At 41.9% G+C, this 20319-nt stretch overlaps 1 protein-coding gene across 1 annotated transcript in view; it reads left to right on the top strand.

Moving 5' to 3' along the window:
* LOC144530144 (syntaxin-binding protein 4) overlaps positions 1 to 20319 on the top strand; it is a 103910-nt gene that overhangs the window by 63068 nt on the left and 20523 nt on the right. The window contains exons 7-11 of the mRNA XM_078269592.1: positions 1088 to 1211; positions 4884 to 5025; positions 14786 to 14892; positions 15081 to 15222; positions 15669 to 15741. Coding sequence (XP_078125718.1) covers positions 1088 to 1211; positions 4884 to 5025; positions 14786 to 14892; positions 15081 to 15222; positions 15669 to 15741 — 588 coding nt within the window. The remainder of the gene's footprint in view (positions 1 to 1087; positions 1212 to 4883; positions 5026 to 14785; positions 14893 to 15080; positions 15223 to 15668; positions 15742 to 20319) is intronic.

The raw sequence follows: 20319 nt of genomic DNA, 5'->3' as shown, positions 1-20319 counted from the left end.
AAAACGACAGTTGGCGACATTAAGGAACAGCTTGTTTATTGCCAAGTCCATATGGTCAAATTTAAATGATTTTATTGAAAATGTAATAACAATAACTTATTTCACCAGACAAGTGCTGTAAAACAACACAAAGAAGAACCACTAGATGGCAGAAGGGTCACTACAACAACAGCTTGAGTTTCTTGAGGTGCACTTGAATGCACCATGAGCTCATGAGTAGTAAAGAAGGCAGCATTAAGTCCTGTCCTGTGTTGTTTCTTAACTTCTTTAACCGTGTTTAATCCAGCTACTAGCTAACAGTAGGCTAACGTTACACGCTGCCAAGTGTAATGTTAACTAGCGTTACGTGCAGCGATGCTTTTGTTCGGAGCACCAGAGAACAGCGCAGGCATTTGAGTGGCACCGAAATCTCCATTGTCACCGGTCGTTTGCACCGGGTTTTGGTACCCAACCCTAATCACCCACAGCATGTTATGAACTGAAATGGCTCATGTCTTTGGCTCAGCTCCTCCACCAAAGAAGCGCTACAAAATGCTACAATTTCCCTTTAAAAAAATCGCCGTGCAAATGATGGAGTGTAAAACATCTTGGTGCACAAGATTGAAGATTGAATCTGAGGACAGGAGAGAAGCAGAGGTTTACCGCAGGCAGTGGATAAAAAAAATAAAAAATTCCGGGGCATGATTTGGCTGCTCGACAGTTGGTTTGGTCAGCATATTGGGTATTATTCAGTGCTTAGAGTCACTCAGGCTTAGGAAAGGTTTAACAAGAACAACGAAAAATTTCAGTGGAGAGCCTCAGTGCCAGCAGCAAATTGTTGAAGACTTTCAGTACAGTATTTCTGAATTGTATAACATTTTATTCCCTTCCCTTATTTCCTTATAGAACACATATCAAGAGAACATCATGTTTGCTTACTACCCTTCATCTAAATAATAACTTATCCAGTATAAGTAATCATTTAAATATGTATCTAAAGCCATCTCTTATACCATGTTGACATGTTGATTTTACACCTCGTAGCAAAGCACAGGTTAAATGACACTCTGTCTATTTTGTGTTTTTGTTCTTTCTTGCCATTCCAAAGGAGGCCGCTACCTGGAAAGTACATCATCTGGTTCCTCGTCTCGCTCCCAGAGTCCTTTGCTGTTGAGCCCAGCGAGCTCTCAGAACATGTACAACAACAGTGGGCCCATGCTGCGCTCCCTCAGGTGAGATTCATCTGTACAGGATTCACATCAACCATCCCACTGCTCTCCTCTCGTTTGGAGACTAAGATGGGAAGTTTTGGCTGGCAAATACTAACCCTAAAGCATATGTCAGAACAGCAGCCATGAAAGCTAAGGTCAGCAGAAACTTCAGCCTGTCTAATTTATTTAATTCAATTTCAATTCAAATACAAGACCCAACAATCCCCCCCCCAAGAGCAAGCATTTGGTGCGACAGTGGCAAGGGAAAAACTTTTAACAGGCAAAAAACCTCAGACAGAACCGGACTTTTGGTGGGCAGCCATCTGATGCTGCCAGTTGGGAAACAGAGACACTGATACAGATATACAATATAGATATAATAATTACAGCAGTTGGTATGATGGACAGTGGCAATAATATTAACAATAAAGTTAATAGAAGTATGACTATTTATTATAATTTAATATAAAAATTCTATTTATGTGCGGATAAACTTTATGCCAATTTAAAATATTTGGATATTTTACTTCTGTACAGTTGTGTTCCGAATAATACCAGTGTGTTTAAAACAAGTGACTAATGCTCAAAATCCTTAGAATAGCTTTTAATTCCATAATATCAATGCATTGAGAACACTGCACATTCTATTCCAAATCAAAACATGACCAAAACTGATCAAGTTTGTGTTATACCTTTTACAGAAAGTGAAGAAAAAGGAATATTAGCAGTAAAAAAATTGCAGTATTTGCATTTTTCTTTACAAACTCAAACATTTACTGTATGAACTGAAAAATGTCTCAAGGGTTTGCTTTACTTTGAATCACTGCACTAATATTTAGTTTCATAACCATTATTTCTGAGAACTGCTTCACAGCTGTGTTGCATGGAGTCGACCAACTTCTGGTACCTGTGAACAGGTATTCCAGCCCAGGACGATTGAACTACATTCCACAATTCCTCTGCATTACTGGGTTTTGCCTCAGAAACAGCATTTTTGATGTCACCCCACAATTTTTCTATGGGATTGAGGTCTGGGGATTGGGCTGGCCACTCCATAACATCAATCTTGTTCATCTGGAACCAAGACTTTGCTCGCTTACTGGTGTGTTTTGGGTCATTGTCTTGTTGAAAGACCCATTTCAAAGGCATTTCCTCTTCAGCATAAGGCAACATGACCTCTTCAAGTATTTTGATGTATTGAAACTGATCCATGATCCCTGTTATGCGATAAATAGGCCCAACACCACAGTATTAGAAACATCCCCATAACATGATTTTTGCACCACCATGCTTTACTGTCTTCACAGTGTACTGTGGCTTGAATTCAGTGCATGGGGGTCGTCGGACAAACTGTCTGCGGCCCCTAGACCCAAAAAGAACAATTTTGCTCTCATCAGTCCACAGAATGTTGCCCCATTTCTCCTTTGGCCAGTCAATGTGTCCTTTTTGCAAATTTCAACCTATTCAGTACATGTCTTTTTTTCAGCAATGGGACTTTGCGGGGGCTTGTAGCTGATAGCTTTGCTTCACATAGCCTTCTTCTGATCGTAACAGTACTCACAGGTAACTTTAAGTCTTCTTTGATTTTCCTGGAGCTGATCATTGGTTGAGCCTTTGCCATTTTGGCTATTCTTCGATCCATTCGAATGGTAGTTGACCGTTTTTTCCCACGTCATTCAGGCTTTGGATGCCATTTCAAGGCATTTGAAATCATTTTGGCTCAGCAGCCTATACTTTTCTGCACTTCTTTATATGTTTTCCCCTCTCCAATCAACTTTTTAATCAAAGTCTGCTGTTCCTCAGAGCAATGTCTGGAACGACCTATTTTGCTGAGTATTTCAGTGTGAAATGCACTATAACCAGCAGGCACAACATTTGCTTCCTTCCTTCCTTCCTTCCTTCCTTCCTTCCTTCCTTCCTTAAATATGGGCCATAATTGACACCTGTTTCTTCACAGAATCAATCACCTCACCAATTGAACACAACACTGCTATTATTTTTGAACATGCCCCTTTCAATTACAGATTCAATTACACAGAATGAGCAGCATGCATGTCATGACTGTTGGGTCTGTTGGTTTTCTATGACTCTACAACACTTACTAGTAAATTATTTGCCATGTAGAAATATCACTTCTACCAAAAAAATTGATTTATGAGGTTAGTGATGTTGGACTGCTATTATTTTGAACACAACTGTATATGTTTTACATATGGATATTTGTATCTTACATTCAAATCCAAATCATTCCAAATTCAAATTGGTCACTCTCCAAAACATTGTCAGTTTGCTGTTTTTTGCACTCCACACCTGCACTTTAACAGCGCTTTTTGTGTTGTGATGACTGGCATTGTTGTAGTCGAGACCACCAAAGTCATCACCAAGACCAGAGTGTTAGAGACCAAGACAAGACCAAGACTTTCAGGGGTTGAGATCAAGACTAGACCAAGACTTTCAGGGGTTGAGATCAAGACTAGACCAAGACTTTGAGAGGTTGAGACCAAGACTAGACCAATACTTTGAGAGGTTGAGACCAAGACAATACAAAGACTTTGAGGGGTTGAGACCAAGACAAGACCAAGACTTTGAGAGGTTGAGACCAAGACAATACAAAGACTTTGAGGGGTTGAGACCAAGACAAGACCAAGACCAAGGCAGGGCGAGACCGAGTCAATACAAAGACTTTGAGGGGTTGAGACCAAGACAAGACCAAGACTTTGAGAGGTTGAGACCAAGACAAGACCAAGACCAAGGCAGGGCGAGACCGAGTCAATACAAAGACTTTGAGGGGTTGAGACCAAGACAAGACCAAGAATTTGAGGGGTTGAGACAGAGACAAGACCAAGACCAAGGCAGGGCGAGACCGAGTCAAGACCAAGACCAGATTTGTGTTAGACAGCCAGAAATTCTTCTGCTGTCTCCCGCATCGTCTTTGTTGGGAGTGTGTGTAAAGGGGGCAGGGAGAGGGGGGGTTTACGGTAACAGATATTACATATATTTGCAAGTTTTTAACACATAAATCAGACAATGCACAGGCAATTTAGTGAAATCCCTGCAGTTGAGGTCTTGAAATAAAATCCAACATGCCGTCGATTCTGAGACGAGACCCAGACTTTCAAAAAGTGGTCTTAAGAGAAGTCGGAGTACTACAACAGTGGACTCGAAAATTAGAAATGTATTTTTTTAGCGTCAGCCATCTGGTGTACAACCCTGACCCATGATCTAGATCCCGAGCAATACTGGATTTTTTTTAGGCCGAGAGTAAAAATAAATAAATGAAAACTGATAATATTTCAGCTGAAATTCATTTCTTACATAAACATTTTTTTAAGAATTTTGTCCAAGATATGTACTAAGCAGTGTCCCGTGGAATGAAATGGAGACAGTTGACAAATAATGTCGAACATATATTTGGTATATCTATACTGCAATCTCTTCACAAACACCAATACAGATATATCAGTGATAATAATAACAATAATATCGGATGATTTATAACTTTTACTCTGCCTGTGACTGTGCAGAAGTATGACAGTAATGCCACAGAGGCCTGATAAAGGTTAATGTGTACCACAGGCAAAAATACCTGGACCCAGTGGGCACGATGCACCTGACTTCGCCTTCATTCACAAAAGTAGAGCCCCTTTTCTTTCCTTCAGAGGCTGATGTGTTTCTGTGTCTGTGTGTTCTCAGTCATCCAGGGGAAGGAGTGATTCAGCTCATTTCAGTGCCGCGATCCAGCGGTCTGGGCATCACCATAGGAGGAGGCTCCAACAGGCCCGACGGCCCCGCGGTCTTCATCCAGGAAGTGCTGTCTGGAGGAGACTGTCACCGGGTAAGAAATGAATTCACCAGCCTGAAATACACTGTACATATTGCACATTATACATGTTCACATGTTGGCAAACCCTTGCTTACTCACACAAGCAGCAGACACGTTCTCGTGGACTGTGGTTGATGGGGGGCTCAGCACGTCTGACTTGACTTCCTTTTGTTTTGATAATGTTTCCATGGTAGCAGCCATGTTTCTGATGGGATGAAGTGCCTGAAGAGGGTAAAAAAACAGGATTGCATAAAACTAATTTCAAATCAGATTGATGTCTGTAGCCTACCACCAAAGTCCCTACAGTATGGTAACAACAGTATAAATCACGTTGTTACTTGAGGAAGCTGACACATTCGGTTGGGTGTGCTCACTGGATCCTGTATCTCCTTGAGCACTGAGTGGAGGACCACAGGGATTGCTGTATAAAATATGACTGAGATGGATGCAGCGCAGCAGTGAAGGACTACTTGTAGGGAAATAAAGTGAACAAGATGGAGGGAGGTAGAGGACAGACAGAGGGGGCGGAGCAGGAAGTAAATAGTGCATATGCAGACTTCTGCAGCTTTGCCCTTAGGTAAGTGTAAAATAGTGCTTAGTCATGCCTCAGGTCACAGGCTGCTGATGCTGTTTCTGTGACTAGCTGTCCGAAAAACAGACATAGAGTAACAGCCGGTCCTCTCCGCCCGCATAGTGGTCACAAACATATCTATGACCTTCCAGACACACACTTTAAATCAAACATACCGCAGACCTTTCCATGTAGGGACAGTCCCGACCAAGACATACTGTAAAACATGTATCCCAATTATTAAAGTGGTTCGCCTGTTTCTCCCGTTATGTCCTTCAGCCAAAGTGTTGAAAAGCACCAGGAGAAATGCCAGGAGTTGAGTTTATATTCAGTTATGACCGGTTGCAGTGCTGACAAACATTGTATGGGAATGGGACTGAGTACCCAGGGCCCTCATGTGAGGAGGGCCCAAAAATATTCTAGAATGAATAGCTGTGGATGTGGGGAGGGGCCCATAGAGAATGCCTTTCTACAGGGCCCAGCATGTTGTGCTACGTCCCTGCTTCCTAAAAGACAGAACATTCAGTATTTCTCTGTTTAGTGTAGTGTCACCTTGACTGAAGGAAATTACCATAAGGTGACAAACATTACGCTCCGGTCCGTTCATTAAATCCTATTGAATATTTAGGAGGTCATGCTGGATTAAACACTGTGTACTTCTTGGCGTTTTTGTTGTTTCAGTGTCAGTGCGGCTGTATTAGAGAAGTCTCCTAACAGACACACTACACAAAGTGTGAAGGTCGGACATCATGCTAGGACTCTGTTTAGGGCATCACACACGCACACACATGCACGCACGCATGCAAACACACACACACACACACACACACACACACACACACACACACACACACACACACACACACACACACACACACACCTACCTTGTGTGTGGCACTCAGGCCCAATGACACAAATATATTGTGTGTGTGTGTGTGTGTGTGTGTGTGTGTGTGTGTGTGTGTGTGTGTGTGTGGATTCACACAGTGTTTGTTAGCAGGGTGAAGTTATTGTTGGTTTTGTTCTTTTTAATTGGATTTCTTGACAAAAAGAAAAGTGGAGAATATCGCCAGCCATACAGTACATTAAAGGAGTCATATTTTAGATAGTTTTCAGGTTTATACTTGTATTTTGTATTTCTACTGAACATGTTTACATGCTTTAATGGTGAAAAAAATTATACTTTTATTTTTCAAATACTTCCCATGGCTGCTGCACCTGCACCCCTCTGTCTGAGACGGAGCGCTGTCTCTTAGCATTGAGCTACATGTACACCAGCTCGATATGACGACATACGTTTACCTCATTATTTGAAGGTTTGGCCACGTGGAACATGACCATCCAACATTGTAACATTATAGATATGACAGAAAATGCAGAAAAGCATAACAGGTCTCCTTTAATCTCTGGATCATTACTCATCCAGTTTTCATATCTTGAGAGCAGCTGGCTATTTGTTTGTGTTGTAAGACTGGCTACGAGCCAGAGGCTGAAGGATCTTGCACAGGAGTGCACTGGTGGAAGCATAGGGGGGCAAAGCCTGCCCAAATGAAATGTTGTGCCCTCCCCCAAAATCAGCTAAAACACAGGACTTTCAAGCCAGGGAGTGGAATTTGCTTCCCGGGGAAAACAAAAGACTTTCACCCAGGAAATGCGTGTTCCTTGGGAGTGTTTTAATCCAAACCACGACCTTTTTCCTAAACTTAACTAGTCGTTTCGGTGCCTAAACGTAACTTTCGTCGTCGCATAACGCTCACTTTTTCTTGCCTAAACTTGACTTGACTAAATGATCGGCAGCTCGCGGTGCTCTGTACCCGGCTCACAGTCACCTATTCTCGGGTAACTGAACCACCAACTACCGCTGACCTGACCACCGTAGCCGGTGTCGCAGAGCTCTGTAGCGGCTAAACACATCTACTCACTGCCGCTGATACGACCGAGCTGTGACGGAGGTCTGTCGCCGGCGTAACAAAGCTCTGTAGCGGCTTAAACAACTATCAACCGCCGCACTGTAGCACGAAGCTCTGTAGCCGATGTCGAAGTTAGCGTCTTATTTTTGTTTCGGAGCTTGAGTTAATTGTCAGAGATAACTTTTGTAGTACTAAAGTGAGGTCACAGAGTAGTCCACGTCCCCAATATGGCATCATATACTGTACATACCCGCACACACTGTGAGATCCCGCTTCTGTCTTAAAGATAACGCAGCTCATCGCAGCAAGACCTCCTCAATAACTCCTGACAGGAAGCTGCTGTTAAACATGATGGATGAGCTCTGCACCCTGGCCACAGTGTCTTAGGGAATGTAGGGAACAGTCATCTGTGCTTGACAGAAACAAGTGCTGCATACTGCAACCTCAGAGGAGGCCTCGGCGATCACTGTCTGCTGTAGCAAATGGATGCTTGCGCTTAACATCAGTACAGAACACTCTGGAACACTGGAATGTTGGCTGTACCGTGCATAAACCATTGAATTAGATAAAAGTGAGACACAGTGCAGAAGAAAATGGATTTCCCAACCGTTTTAGTCTCATTTTATCCTTATATCCTATTTCCTGTTTACTGATTAAGTTCCTATTATTATCTCTGATCAACAAACTGTCAGGGTCTCCTGAATTACTAAAAATCTGTCTGCCTCTTGTCTAGCTTAGTTCAAAATAAAGTATTCCAGTTTGGTCAGTGTGAGAGAGACCTTTTAGTTTAGAGCCCAGGTTGGCTCCAACGGTGATTCACACCATTAAAAAAAAAATAAAGGACCATTTTTCAATAGTTCGAGCAGACATATTGGGTCTATGCAAATCTACTCAGATGCTGTCTTCTCAGCTTTTGTTATGCTGTTGTTTTCTGTAACCTTGTATAAAACCCTAGCCAGAGACTCACTCTGCTCAGAGAGAATTCTACAGCTTCTTCTGAGCTTCTTTCTCCACTGCACAGTGAATACAACTCATCTGAACCTGCCACTGAACTGGACTGAATTGGACCTGAGAGAACTGTTTCTTTCCACACCCAGGTTACTGTTAAAGGATCATTCTAGTTTTCTCTAACTTTGACTTTGTTTTTTGTTGTCAATCATGAAGCATAGGGTTAATTCTGGCAGAGCACTGAAGTTGCTTTTGCATTTGCTGATCAGCATCAGCTGTTCCTTTCATGCTTCACCTTCGCTGGCACATTCATGTTTAATTACCACTAAGCCCTAATGGCTACAACATATGCTGAATGCATATCGCAGTCGTACACATTATATTCATGCAGGTGTAAACGGGTGCCTTTATAACCTGATACTTCTCACTGACTGCTCTGCGGACATGCTCATGTCACAGTTTGCTGCCACAACTCCCTCCACCATGTGTTCATTTTTGGAATTGGTGATTTATCTAAGATGTTCATGTATGTGTTTGTAAAAGGGGGATTCGCTCTTTCAGAGCACCCTCAAAGAGTAGTCTCTTCTCCCCAAAATCTTATATAACGATTTTCTGTAAATGGCCAGTGTATCACTACTATCAGTTATGATAACATTGTACTGACTCAGCACAGTGTCCTGGGATTTACATACATAGTGGACCCTTCTGCAATATGACACAGTAGTCATGTTTCCATCTAATTGTCAAGCGAATTTTAAAACTTAAAATTTTGCAAAAAAGGGGGGAAAAAAAAGAAAATGTGAATTAGAAGCGTTTCCTTTAGAGCGTAGTTTCATCACAAGTTGACGTTACGCGTGGTTGTAGCATTGTACAAGTTGGCCACCTGTGCAGAATACAGGGTTGTGGCGGAGACGTTTGGTGTCAGCGAGACAACCGTTTACGCGGTGTGCAGGGCCATACGATTCAAGCTGTTGAACCAATTTGTCAATTTACCCGACGTGGCTGCGCACCGCAACTCCACTACGCACCTTGTGCCGCAAGTGTACCACTGGATGGGACCCATATCCCAACCGATGGATACCGGGACTATAGTCATTTGCGTTACATGGTAACTACGTCACAACTTATTCGGCAAAGCTGTTTCCGTCTCCCATGTGAGAGGGATCGGCTACAATTGTCCCTTGTCCTTAGCAGAGGCAGCAGCGTACCAGATGGAGATGGAGCAGGAAGTACATCTCTGCTGGGCTTTTTTTGATGAGGGAGCTGATGTTCAGCCCCCACTTCCTGGGAGATGATAAAGAGATTCATCACTGTACAGACATTTTTGCATAGCCTTACCTTAAATGCTGACTTCAGCCACTACACCAAATCACCTAACAGAGAACTGTTCCTATTGCTTTGTTACTTACCTCGTTGGACAGTGTTGCAGCACTGCTGCCATGGTTACCAATGGAATTTTAAAATTGATTCCAAAACTACAAAAATTTGATACATTGTAGAAACTGCAGTCATCCTTCAGTTAGGCCAATATAGAGACATTTTTTTCAATGGCACTGGCAAAAGAGGTAGTATAGGACGACAATGCTTATATGTTTGGGATTGCCAAAAATATACACGGGGAGTAGCAGAGAAGAAATGTCTGAAAACCGATGATATCACTTTCAAAGCAGTAACTCACTCAGATGGCCTCCCATCTGCCAGGAAGTAGAAGAAAGGGAATTAGAAGGATGATGTTGAATTAGCACCAACAATCCCAATTTACCACGGTCCACTGAAACAAACCTGCAGACCCCTCTGTTTGCACATATTGCTGTCTTCTTCCTTTTCTCCAGCTTCCTCTGCTTCTCTCTCCCCCCAATCCCATCCTCCTCGCCTCTCTGTCCACCCACTCACTGTCAACTGTGGGCAATTTGACAAGGAAGGAAGGGAAGAGAATGGAGGGGAGAGAGTACAGAGCGTACAGGAATATGCACGTGTGTTTGTGTGCTCGAGGCTGTTTCTAAGTTGATGTTTCTTGTTGCATTTGTTCCGCAAGGTTTTACATCATTTTTATTCAGGATGCCAGTGAGTGACAGTAAATCACAGAGAGCGCCTCAGGGCTAAGAATATATCCCATGATCCCTGTCAGAAATAGTTTGAACGCTGGTTTGTACCTTTTTGGTAAATGATTTACAAAAGGGTTAGAGTGACTTTTTGTTATATAATAAAAGTTGGATTTTGGAAGACTTGCGTGCTATGGCTGTGGTACGTGTTTAGATTCCCTCTCTCTATAAGTTAAACCAGACAGTCCCATCAACACCGTCTTTTCAGTCTGATCTCTAAAAAGATAGCTTTAAAAAAAATAAATAAAAAAATTTCATTGGCCTTTTTTTATGTTCTCAGTGTTGTTTGTTGCCCTAAAATTTTGATTCTCTAAATGGCTGAGATGAAAGCTCTGTTTGGAGTAACAACCTCCACATTATTATAGACACGGCCTCTAACAGTACATGACTTTTCACACTGACGACAAAGCAAAAAACGGAATGAAAATACCAATATTTTTTGACAAGTTTTCGAGTTTCAAACCTTTCACAGCAAGGCCGACCCAAATATTCACGCTCCGTGCGTTCCACGGAAAAGTAAAGTTTTGCACCGTCACACAATCATTGCTTCATCATTGTGTATACTATAATAAACCTACACTCAACTCTACACACTGGAGACGGGCTCGTTGTATGCAATACTGTAGTGTAGAGGTACAGATTTGTACCTCCTCGGCTCCTCGATCCTCCGGCTTGTGACCTGGAAATCTCAGCATGTCATCTTAGGGACATCCCAATTCCTAAAATGACAACTCTGATGGAAATTCTTTTATCTTGGCAGCAAGACTTTAAACTCAGACGTTTGGTATTCTGTAAACTCGAATCAAATCTAATGTATATTTTAAGTTAGAAAAATGTAGCCACAGATTTCCCAAACTTTGGAACATCCTACCTAGAGACAATAGGAAGGCAATCTTGGTTAATATGAATGGTTGTTTTTGCTCAGAAGTTTGTGAAGACCAAATCAGAGCTAAAAAAAAAAGAAAAGAGTATTGGACTTACATTGATCAGGTGGACACAAAGATGATTCCAGATAAATGTTAAAGTTGCTCTGTGGCTGCTGCATGTGTAACTGTTTGCTGACATAAGGTGATACTATGTCAGATGTTCTCAGCTTGTTCACTGCCCCAAAAGTGGCTAAAAAGCAGGTAATGCAGCTTTAACTCAATAAACAAACTATAAATGCATGTGTACATTTTATGCTTATTTATGAAGTCGTAAAGTTACGACTTTATAAATGCATGTGTACATTTTATGCTTATTAAAGTTTTGACTAAAAAACGAATCAGTTTAAACTTGATAGCCATCTCTGCACACTCACTGACTACATGAATCCACATTTTCTCAGGAATGTAGCTGCAGTGCATCAGGCATGTATGCATTATATTTCTTTTGTTTTTCACTGACCTACTCCAAATCCACAATAACAGATGGTGAATGGTACAAAGTCGTACATGCAACTGTGTTTGTTAGAGACGAGGCAGCGCTGTATGTCCACAGTCTGTCATTAAAAGTCTCTTTGACTCACTCTACTCCACTCGACACTGTACACCAATGCCTGGCTACTAGCTACTGACACTCGCTCTTCTGCTTATGGAAGCAGGTTGTCCATTTCCTCTAAATCCCAGCTCTTAATCCCCTGTGTCATATAGGAAGCAATCTAGCATTTCCTACACTGTGATTTGCTGTATGGGATGAGTCAGCTGGGGGAATTATGCAGCCATGCATTTATCAGAACTGTTAGCTGTAGATATGAGGTGGCAAAACCCTGCTCACTGGGGACAGTAAGATCATCGAAGAGGTCTGAGGCCTGTACTACGAAGCAAGATTTGGCGTTAACGAGGTAACTTAAGGTTCAATCCAGGGATTTGTGTATCACGACAGGGGATCGCTTGTTACCGGGTTAAATCGCCGTGGTAATTTATGCTGAACACCTAACCTGCTCGGGAGCAGCTTATGTTGGAGATTAGAGATCAACCGGTGTAAAAGCACCGCCTACTGACCAATCAATACTCTATTGATAACGGCGTCACCGTTCTTAGAAGATCAGGTGGAGCTCGGTGCGCAGAGAGAGAGAGAGAGAGAGGTGCACTCATAAAAGTTAAAACATTTAGAGACCGACAACCCCGTTAACATTCCCTGATGGGTATTTTTATGAAGGATTTTCAGCAGAGGGAATTATGTATAGGCTATTTGTCGGCTTCTTGAGCCGTGCGTTGCCAATGCGCACATAGATTTGAATTATGTTTTTATATTTTTTATTTGCTCTCACGATCGCTTACCACTGCCTGGGTTGCAACTGAAATAATAGGATAAAGCAACCACAGTGTATGCAAAGCACAAGTGTAATTATGGTCAGATCTTGTGTCTGACTGATGAGGAAGGGCTATTGATAAGCGTTTACAGTCGGATATTTTTTTATCTGTTTTAGGAAGCAGCGACTGTATTGCGTGTTGCCTGTAAAACCGTGTCTGTGTTCTTCATATTTATGTAGAATTATAGTTTGCTCTTATGTTAAATATGCGGCTCTGGTAGATGTTTGCGATTGGTCGTGCTGTGCAAACCCCGCCTCTTTTATGTGAACGCGCGCACCGCTGGATTGGGAAACCCTGGGTTGATTGAACTAGTTGATAACCAGCGTTGTGACACAGCTTATGCGGGACCGCGGTTGTTAGGGTTAGGTGAAGCCGGGTAACTGAAAGAAATCCAGGGCATGTTGATCTTGATTCGTAGTACAGGCCTCAGGACAGTTCATAACGGAGCAGAAGATCAGACACTTACATTGGCCCTGTACCATTCAGTACATTATAAACCAACAGGAGAATTTTAAAGTCAATTCTTTGACAAACAGAAAGCCAATGTGAATATCTTAGAACTGGACTAATGTGGTTCTGAATCAGCTGCATGTGTGTACCGTGTCTGATCGGATTTTTTAGAGAGACCTGTATAGACAACATTACAGTAGTGTCTTACTGGAGAACAACCCATTATTCTAAATACTGTTGAGTCCTTTCAGAGACAGTTTTTTTTTCTTCCTTTTTGTTTGAAATATAATTGCCACCTCGTGGTGTCCTCTGTAGTCCAGAGAGAAATATAAGACTACAATTCCCACGGCATTCCAGCCAATGAATAGACAGGTGTGGACACTTTGAGGCTGAAAGCGCCAATGAGACCGTTCTCAACCGTTTAATGTTAGGCTTACGGTTTTACCGTAAGCCTAGATAATCTAAGTTTGTTTATCATTTTATTTGAGATGTTGTCTCTTTTGATTTGGCTGACATCTCCCAGACAGCCAGAGCTGCTTCTCCTGTCTCCCGCATTCACTGTCTTGGTAATGCGTGTTAAGGGGGCGCTGAGAGGGGGTGACAGTAACACATTTCAAATTAGAAATGAGTCAAGTTATTGGTTGCATTTGAGGCAGAAAGTATACATATACAGTTTACATCCAATCACTGTAATGATGTTACCACATAAATCAGACAATGCAGAGGCAATTCAGTGATATCCCTGCAGTTGTCGTCTTGAAATAAAATCCAGAGTCCTCTTTATCCGAGATGTTGAAAGTGTGGTCGATTCCGAGACAAGACCTTCAAAAAGTGGTCTTGAGACAAAGACCGATCTCAAGTACTACAACACTAGGTTCCACATTACTTGAGGTCAAGGGAATTATTCATGACACCGTTTTATAAAAGCTTTTGACAGTGTAATCAAACTTTACGACATCTTTATGACAAGTCCAAATAGTTTTTTGTAGCTGGATATCATTTGTTGCGTCTAAATATGAATGTGGATAACGTTAGTGATAGTGAGATGCTTGCTCGGCTGCACTTCTAGTGATGAAATGGCGAAAACGGCGGGGGGGGGGGTTATCTCTGACTCGCTGCTTTGTTTTAACGACATTTGCTCTCTTATATGGCTCGACCATACACTGTGCTCGTGGGCTATGTTGAGCCTCCGGGCCGGTTCAGACCGCTGCAACTCTCCCTCTGCAACGTTCCAAATCGATTTAGTTTCGTCGCGAATCTTTGAAGCTTTTAAGAAATCTTTTTAAAGTTGGTAAATAAATACAACTGCCCCCTGACAGATTTCATTTTCACTTTCCATGATCCGTTACCGATAGTTGCCCCCATCCCCAACCCACATGATTCGATGATCAGTCGACCATGGGCAAGACTTGACAATTCGACTATGACTATAACTGTGAAACACACCCCTAGTTTCTTCAGCCCAGCATGACTAAAGGCTGTCTCTTTGTTGTGTAGGATGGACGTCTGAGGCCCGGAGATCAGCTCATTGCCATTAACAAGGAGTCCTTGATAGGTGTGACCCACGAGGAGGCCAAAAGCATGCTGAACAAAGTCAAAATCAGGTGGGTTGTGCTTGATTGAAATAGTTCATTCAGTACCTCAAAGTGAGTAACGTCTGTGGATCTCTGCGGAGACTGGGACCACAGTGGGGATTAGTAAGCTATGCACACTGCAACGGCCGTCTCTTTCTTCTGCATATATCAGTGTGTACATGCTTATGACTTTGTATTTGTATGGATTTTTCTTCCAGCCAAGACAGTGTTGTGGAGATAGCCTTCATTCCAGGGAAAGGACTTTTCCCAAGCAGCACATCTCTCCACAACGGGGTCCAGCGAGCCGCAGGCAACAGCTACAACTCCGGACGCTTAAAAGTCCACATCAGATCACCTGAGGTCTGCTGTGTTTTCACGCATCACAAACATACCAGAATATGTCAAGGTTTTTAACATTCTGTCAGTGGATTTTCTGATTTTGCAACTTGTATTACTCTAGCTACAGAAGTAATTATAAACCACAGAAGCAGTATTTTACAGTGAACCAAAAGTGATTAGGCTTGGGTTTATAAAACGCACATTAGGCTCCCATATCAGCTTACTCAAAAATATAAGTAATAATTCATAATTTATAGGAAAAAGAATTGATAACTGGCATATTAGACAGAATTTGAATGAATGACTTTGTGATGTCCAGTAGAAAAGCAGGCTTTGACATCTGGCAAGTCAGACCTGTCCTACCAAATCAGTTTCAAAGTCTCACTTTTGGAAACCCCAATGACTGGGCAGTGTTAATATAAGAATCTCTTGTGTGTCATCAATTTTACATACGTGTTTCTTTGTAGATGTGTGCAGAGGAGCCAGCCCCAGTGTCCTCACCTTCTCCTGACATCTGCCCACCAGATATCCATATTTCAGGTAAAACACCTCACTATACTATACTATACTTAAAAGCCCCAAATATTTCAGTTTTTTTTTCAAATTCCTTCAACTGTTGTATGATACTACTATTACTAACACTGCTAACAATGCCAGTCCCTAAAGAAATCTAACATAATTGAGTAAATGTTCTTTTGGGGATCCTTGATTTACAATTAGAGCAGTCCAGATTATTATGGGATGGATTCAGCTGTAGCAGATTTGTCAGCTAAACATTCATTCTGTGAACTGTACTCCAGCATAATATAACAAAAATAGGTTTCAAGATTAGTAATGCTGTTCACACCAAATTCCCACCCTACCTGTTATGTAACTTAAAAATAAGTAACTCATTTTAGCCTGTTTTTAGGTGGCAGGAGTGAACATACTCAAATCCTCATCGGTTGTGTTCCGGTTTCAGAACCATAAAGACAGTTGGAGAACAATTAGATACAAAATAAGAGCTAGAATCTACAGGATGATTTTTTTTCATTGGCAACTATCATGTTTTTCCCATGGGCGCAGGTGCATTTGCTATTTAAACGACGTGGGCACTGGATGGGAAATTCACAACCGCGTCGGTCTTAAACTAGCAAAGACACTTGCGTTGGGCGTTGGTGCAAGATAGGGCCCAGAATAACACGTTTGGTTTTGATCTTTTCATGGGGTTTAATGACAATAAGAGAATTATAGAATATGCCAGTCTTCTGCTCTTAGAAAATACACAAGTATGCGTGTTTATATAATTACTATCTGTATGTTTTGGTGGTTATTTGTCCTGTGATGATCACTGCTCTTGATTATAACCCTAACACCCATTTTATAACTTTCACCATTCAATTGATCAACAAAACATTATTTAAGGGCACAACTAATGGGGCGTCCACCCTTTTCACAATATTGCTGTTAATTTATACAATACAGTTTAACAAAGCAGCTATGCCATAAAATAACCTTTTAACGGACGTTTAAACACAAATCAGAGTTGAGATTTTCAGTGATTTGTCCACGAAGTCCCTGAAATCGGACACGTATTAGATAAACCCAGCTGATCCGGGAATGAAAAACGGGGGAACATTTGCTCCCTCACAGAGATTGGGGATTAAGTGGCGAGAAGAGGATGGGATTAAATAGAAACCACAGCACAGTAGGGGACCTCAGAGTACACAGGAATGTGAGGGATCATGAAAAAGTACCATCTTGATAATAGAGGGTGCAGTTCATTATTGTTTCATCCTCCCTCTTATCCTCAGTGTATCTGCATAGCAGCTGCTGTTTCAAACACAAATGTAAATCTCTCTACCTTGAGCCTACACAGCTCATGGAAGATGATTAATCTGAATCGTTTTAAGATGCTCTGCTTTGCTTGTAGTGATCTGATACCTAAAGACATTTGCCGATACAGTAGCAGACGATAAAATGCCTGACGGCTGGAAAGAGACATAGGCATAGATTGCGGTGGGGATGCAGGGGATATGTCAGTTAAAATCCGAGCCATGTCTTGTCAAGCAGAGATGAGAAATATTGAGGACATGAAATTGACCAAAATGATCTTTATCTGGGATATAGCAACATTCCTGCTATAGGGATCTTCTCTTTCTGATTTGAATTTTATTTTCAGAAACCTCTTACAGTGTAACATATAGGCAAACTGGAATTATATAAGAGCAATGGAAGGAGGATATCAGTAATAAGCCAAAGTCTAGAAATCAAATTCCAATGAAAGATAGACGCAAAGTTTATGTGTGTCTTTTGACCATGACAATTCATTTCAGTCTGTATTTTATTGCCCCATGCACAGTGAACATAGCAGTCTGCTATGTTCAAAGCTTCTGATTTGTCTCAATGTAATACGAGAAAGGGATTGAAGCCGATTGGTAGGCGACTGCTCTTATCACCTGAGCCACAGCCGCCCTTGTGTGTGTAGTCCCAAACAGGCTTGGCACCGTGTGGCGTAGGATGGTTACAGTCAATCAATCCGTCAACCTAACAAAAAGATCTGTGTCCTGCTAGTGTCAACTCAGCTCAGGGATTTCCAGTAGACAACCAGTGTTGTTATACACAATGCATGTCAATACCTCAGTTAAGGTATTGTTAGATAAAATGGCATGTGTTTTACTGGGGTCCAACCAGCGCACATGAGACAACATATTTTTACGGAGCCCCTAAAGGGACATGGGAATTTTTTTTATTTTCTGTTGCGCACAAGATACTTTCTGGTGGGCACGAGAAACCAATCTGAGTACCAGTCAGAATGGCTGCCGAGGAGGAGGTTTTCATCTTCCTTAAAATGCAACGAAATATACCTGATAGCGTCATCAACAAAACTGAAGATGATAAGGCAACTGTTTACTGATTTCATGCTGTGAATGTGAAATATTAAATTTAGGTTAAGATACTTCCGCTTGCAAGAAAAAAAATATCCCCATGTCCCCTTAGGGTCTCCGTACATTTTTGCTGAAGAAAACAATTTGAAGTTTCAAGTCAGTTTCTAGTTAAAGAGAAAGTGCTTGATGATTGATCTATTGTTGGGGTAAGACCGCAGGTCCCAGCTCAAAGCGTCCTGACTGCCCAGCCCAATCCTATTGGCCTGAATTAGCCCAGCCAAGGTTATTTCCCAGGTGCTGTGAGCACTCAGCTCCCCTCCAGGCTCTTATTGGTTAAGCCAGTTGCTAGCCATGACAGATGTCAGCAGTTTGTGGTGAGGTGAGCAGATACAAATACTGGCTGGATTTTATTTTATTTTTTTAATAAAAGAGTGACGTTGACTCCTGACAATAAATCATGTCTGTGCTTGTGCTTCCTGTGCTTCAATTTAAGCCTCCTCACACCACTGATGACATTGGGTCATGCACACTTTAACCCCTGTGAATACTTACATTACTTATACACACATGTATTTAACTCTTTGACAGCCTGACCTTCCTCTAACCTGTTCTAAAGCCCAGCATGGGGACGGGTCATCGGAGGCGTTCAATCCTGTTAGGTAGATAAACCAAACTGCCCATATGTGTAAAACCCTATTTGCACGTCACTATTATCACCTGGGGCCCTACTATATATTGTAATGACTGCAGAGGTCATCTGTGCAAATCTAACATAACACAAAAATTCCACTGTTTCAAGTAAAGGTCAAGAAGGAACTTTGAACCTTGAGAGTCTTTTAGCTGGTGACAGCAAGTCTTTGACAGACAGATCGCTGTTTCCCGGTCTGAACGCAGCCTAATGTGGTGGAATGATCACCCTGCAGAAGGGGGCCTTCAATTAAAGAACTTTATTGCACAAAAAAAATACTATTGTATACACAAACTAGAGGTTTTCTCTGCAGAGAAAATAACTTAAGAAAAGACTGGTCACAGATGCATGTTATATAGTTTCATTGCTCCTCCTGTCCCTTCCAAAATACTCTCGCCTTTGGGTCATGTCAGCTCTAGTCTCGCATAGCCAGACCTTCTGCCACAGCGAAGGTCTGGCTAGTCCACACAGTATTCTGGTAAAGGGAGAAAAACATGCTCTGGTTTATTGGCATTTCTTTAAACTAATCACAATCGTCTTGGGCGGTGCCTCTGCAAAGTAGCCTCGGGAAGGAACTTGTTTTGGTGGAACGTGTACGTTCAAAAGTTGTTTTAGTCGTGCGACAGAAAACTCCGATTGGACAGATAGTCTAGCTAGCTGTCTGGATTTACCCTGCAGAGATCTGAGGAGCAGTTAACCATAGTCCTCAGAAATCCACCGGAGTTTAGAACACCAACACAAAAGAAGCCCAAGGCAACGGATAGCCGGCCTAAATGAGTGAAATCCGGCGGATACGTCGGCTCAGTCCAACATGTCAGTATACTGTGTACATGTCAGTGTACTCTGGTTGTTGAGGTTACGGCATATTGGATGTTGAGGTCTTTCTCCGCTCCTCACCCTATGTTTTAGTCAATGGTGTAGTTCCTTTGCTCCTGATGTAGGCTGGTAACTTGTACCTTAGCTGCTAGTTAATTAATAACAGGATGGTCTCATCCCATTTTCTAATCCCAGCCGTCCTGTTTAATCAGTCTTTGGGGACTGTTCTGTTTACTTTACAGACAGCAACAGAGAGAGCATGTGCACAAACCAGAGTTCTAGGAGCACACAGATATCCAATATGTTTTGGTAATAAAATGTGCTTTATTTATTTATTAGTTTTAAGTTTTTACTGCTGTAACTCAAAGTTCCTACACTGTGTGTGATACTGAAGTTCCACATTTTTGCCATTTCTTTACCCCCGTCTTTGTGTAACTTCACCGTTGATATGATTTGTTCACAAAGTTTATTTTGTTCTTTTGTACACATTTATAAACTGGGAACTTTACACTAGAGTAGCAACAAATGATGAAAACAAATGATGCGGAGTAGTATGTGGGTGTAAACAGGGTTTAAAAAGCACGGCTGTTGTTATGACGGCAGATCTGTCAATCATCACCGCCAGTCCAGGGGGGGGGGGTGCAAATCCTTTGGGTAGGACAAGGAGGAGGGTAGTCACAGAAATGAGTTCATGGAGGGAGAGCAGACACAGACGCTCAGAGGAAAGGTTCCTATTGCCATAGCAAG

Source organism: Sander vitreus, chromosome 15 (genome assembly GCF_031162955.1).
Source record: "Sander vitreus isolate 19-12246 chromosome 15, sanVit1, whole genome shotgun sequence".
Classification (NCBI taxonomy): domain Eukaryota; kingdom Metazoa; phylum Chordata; class Actinopteri; order Perciformes; family Percidae; genus Sander; species Sander vitreus.
This window is presented reverse-complemented; position numbering and strand designations above follow the sequence as displayed.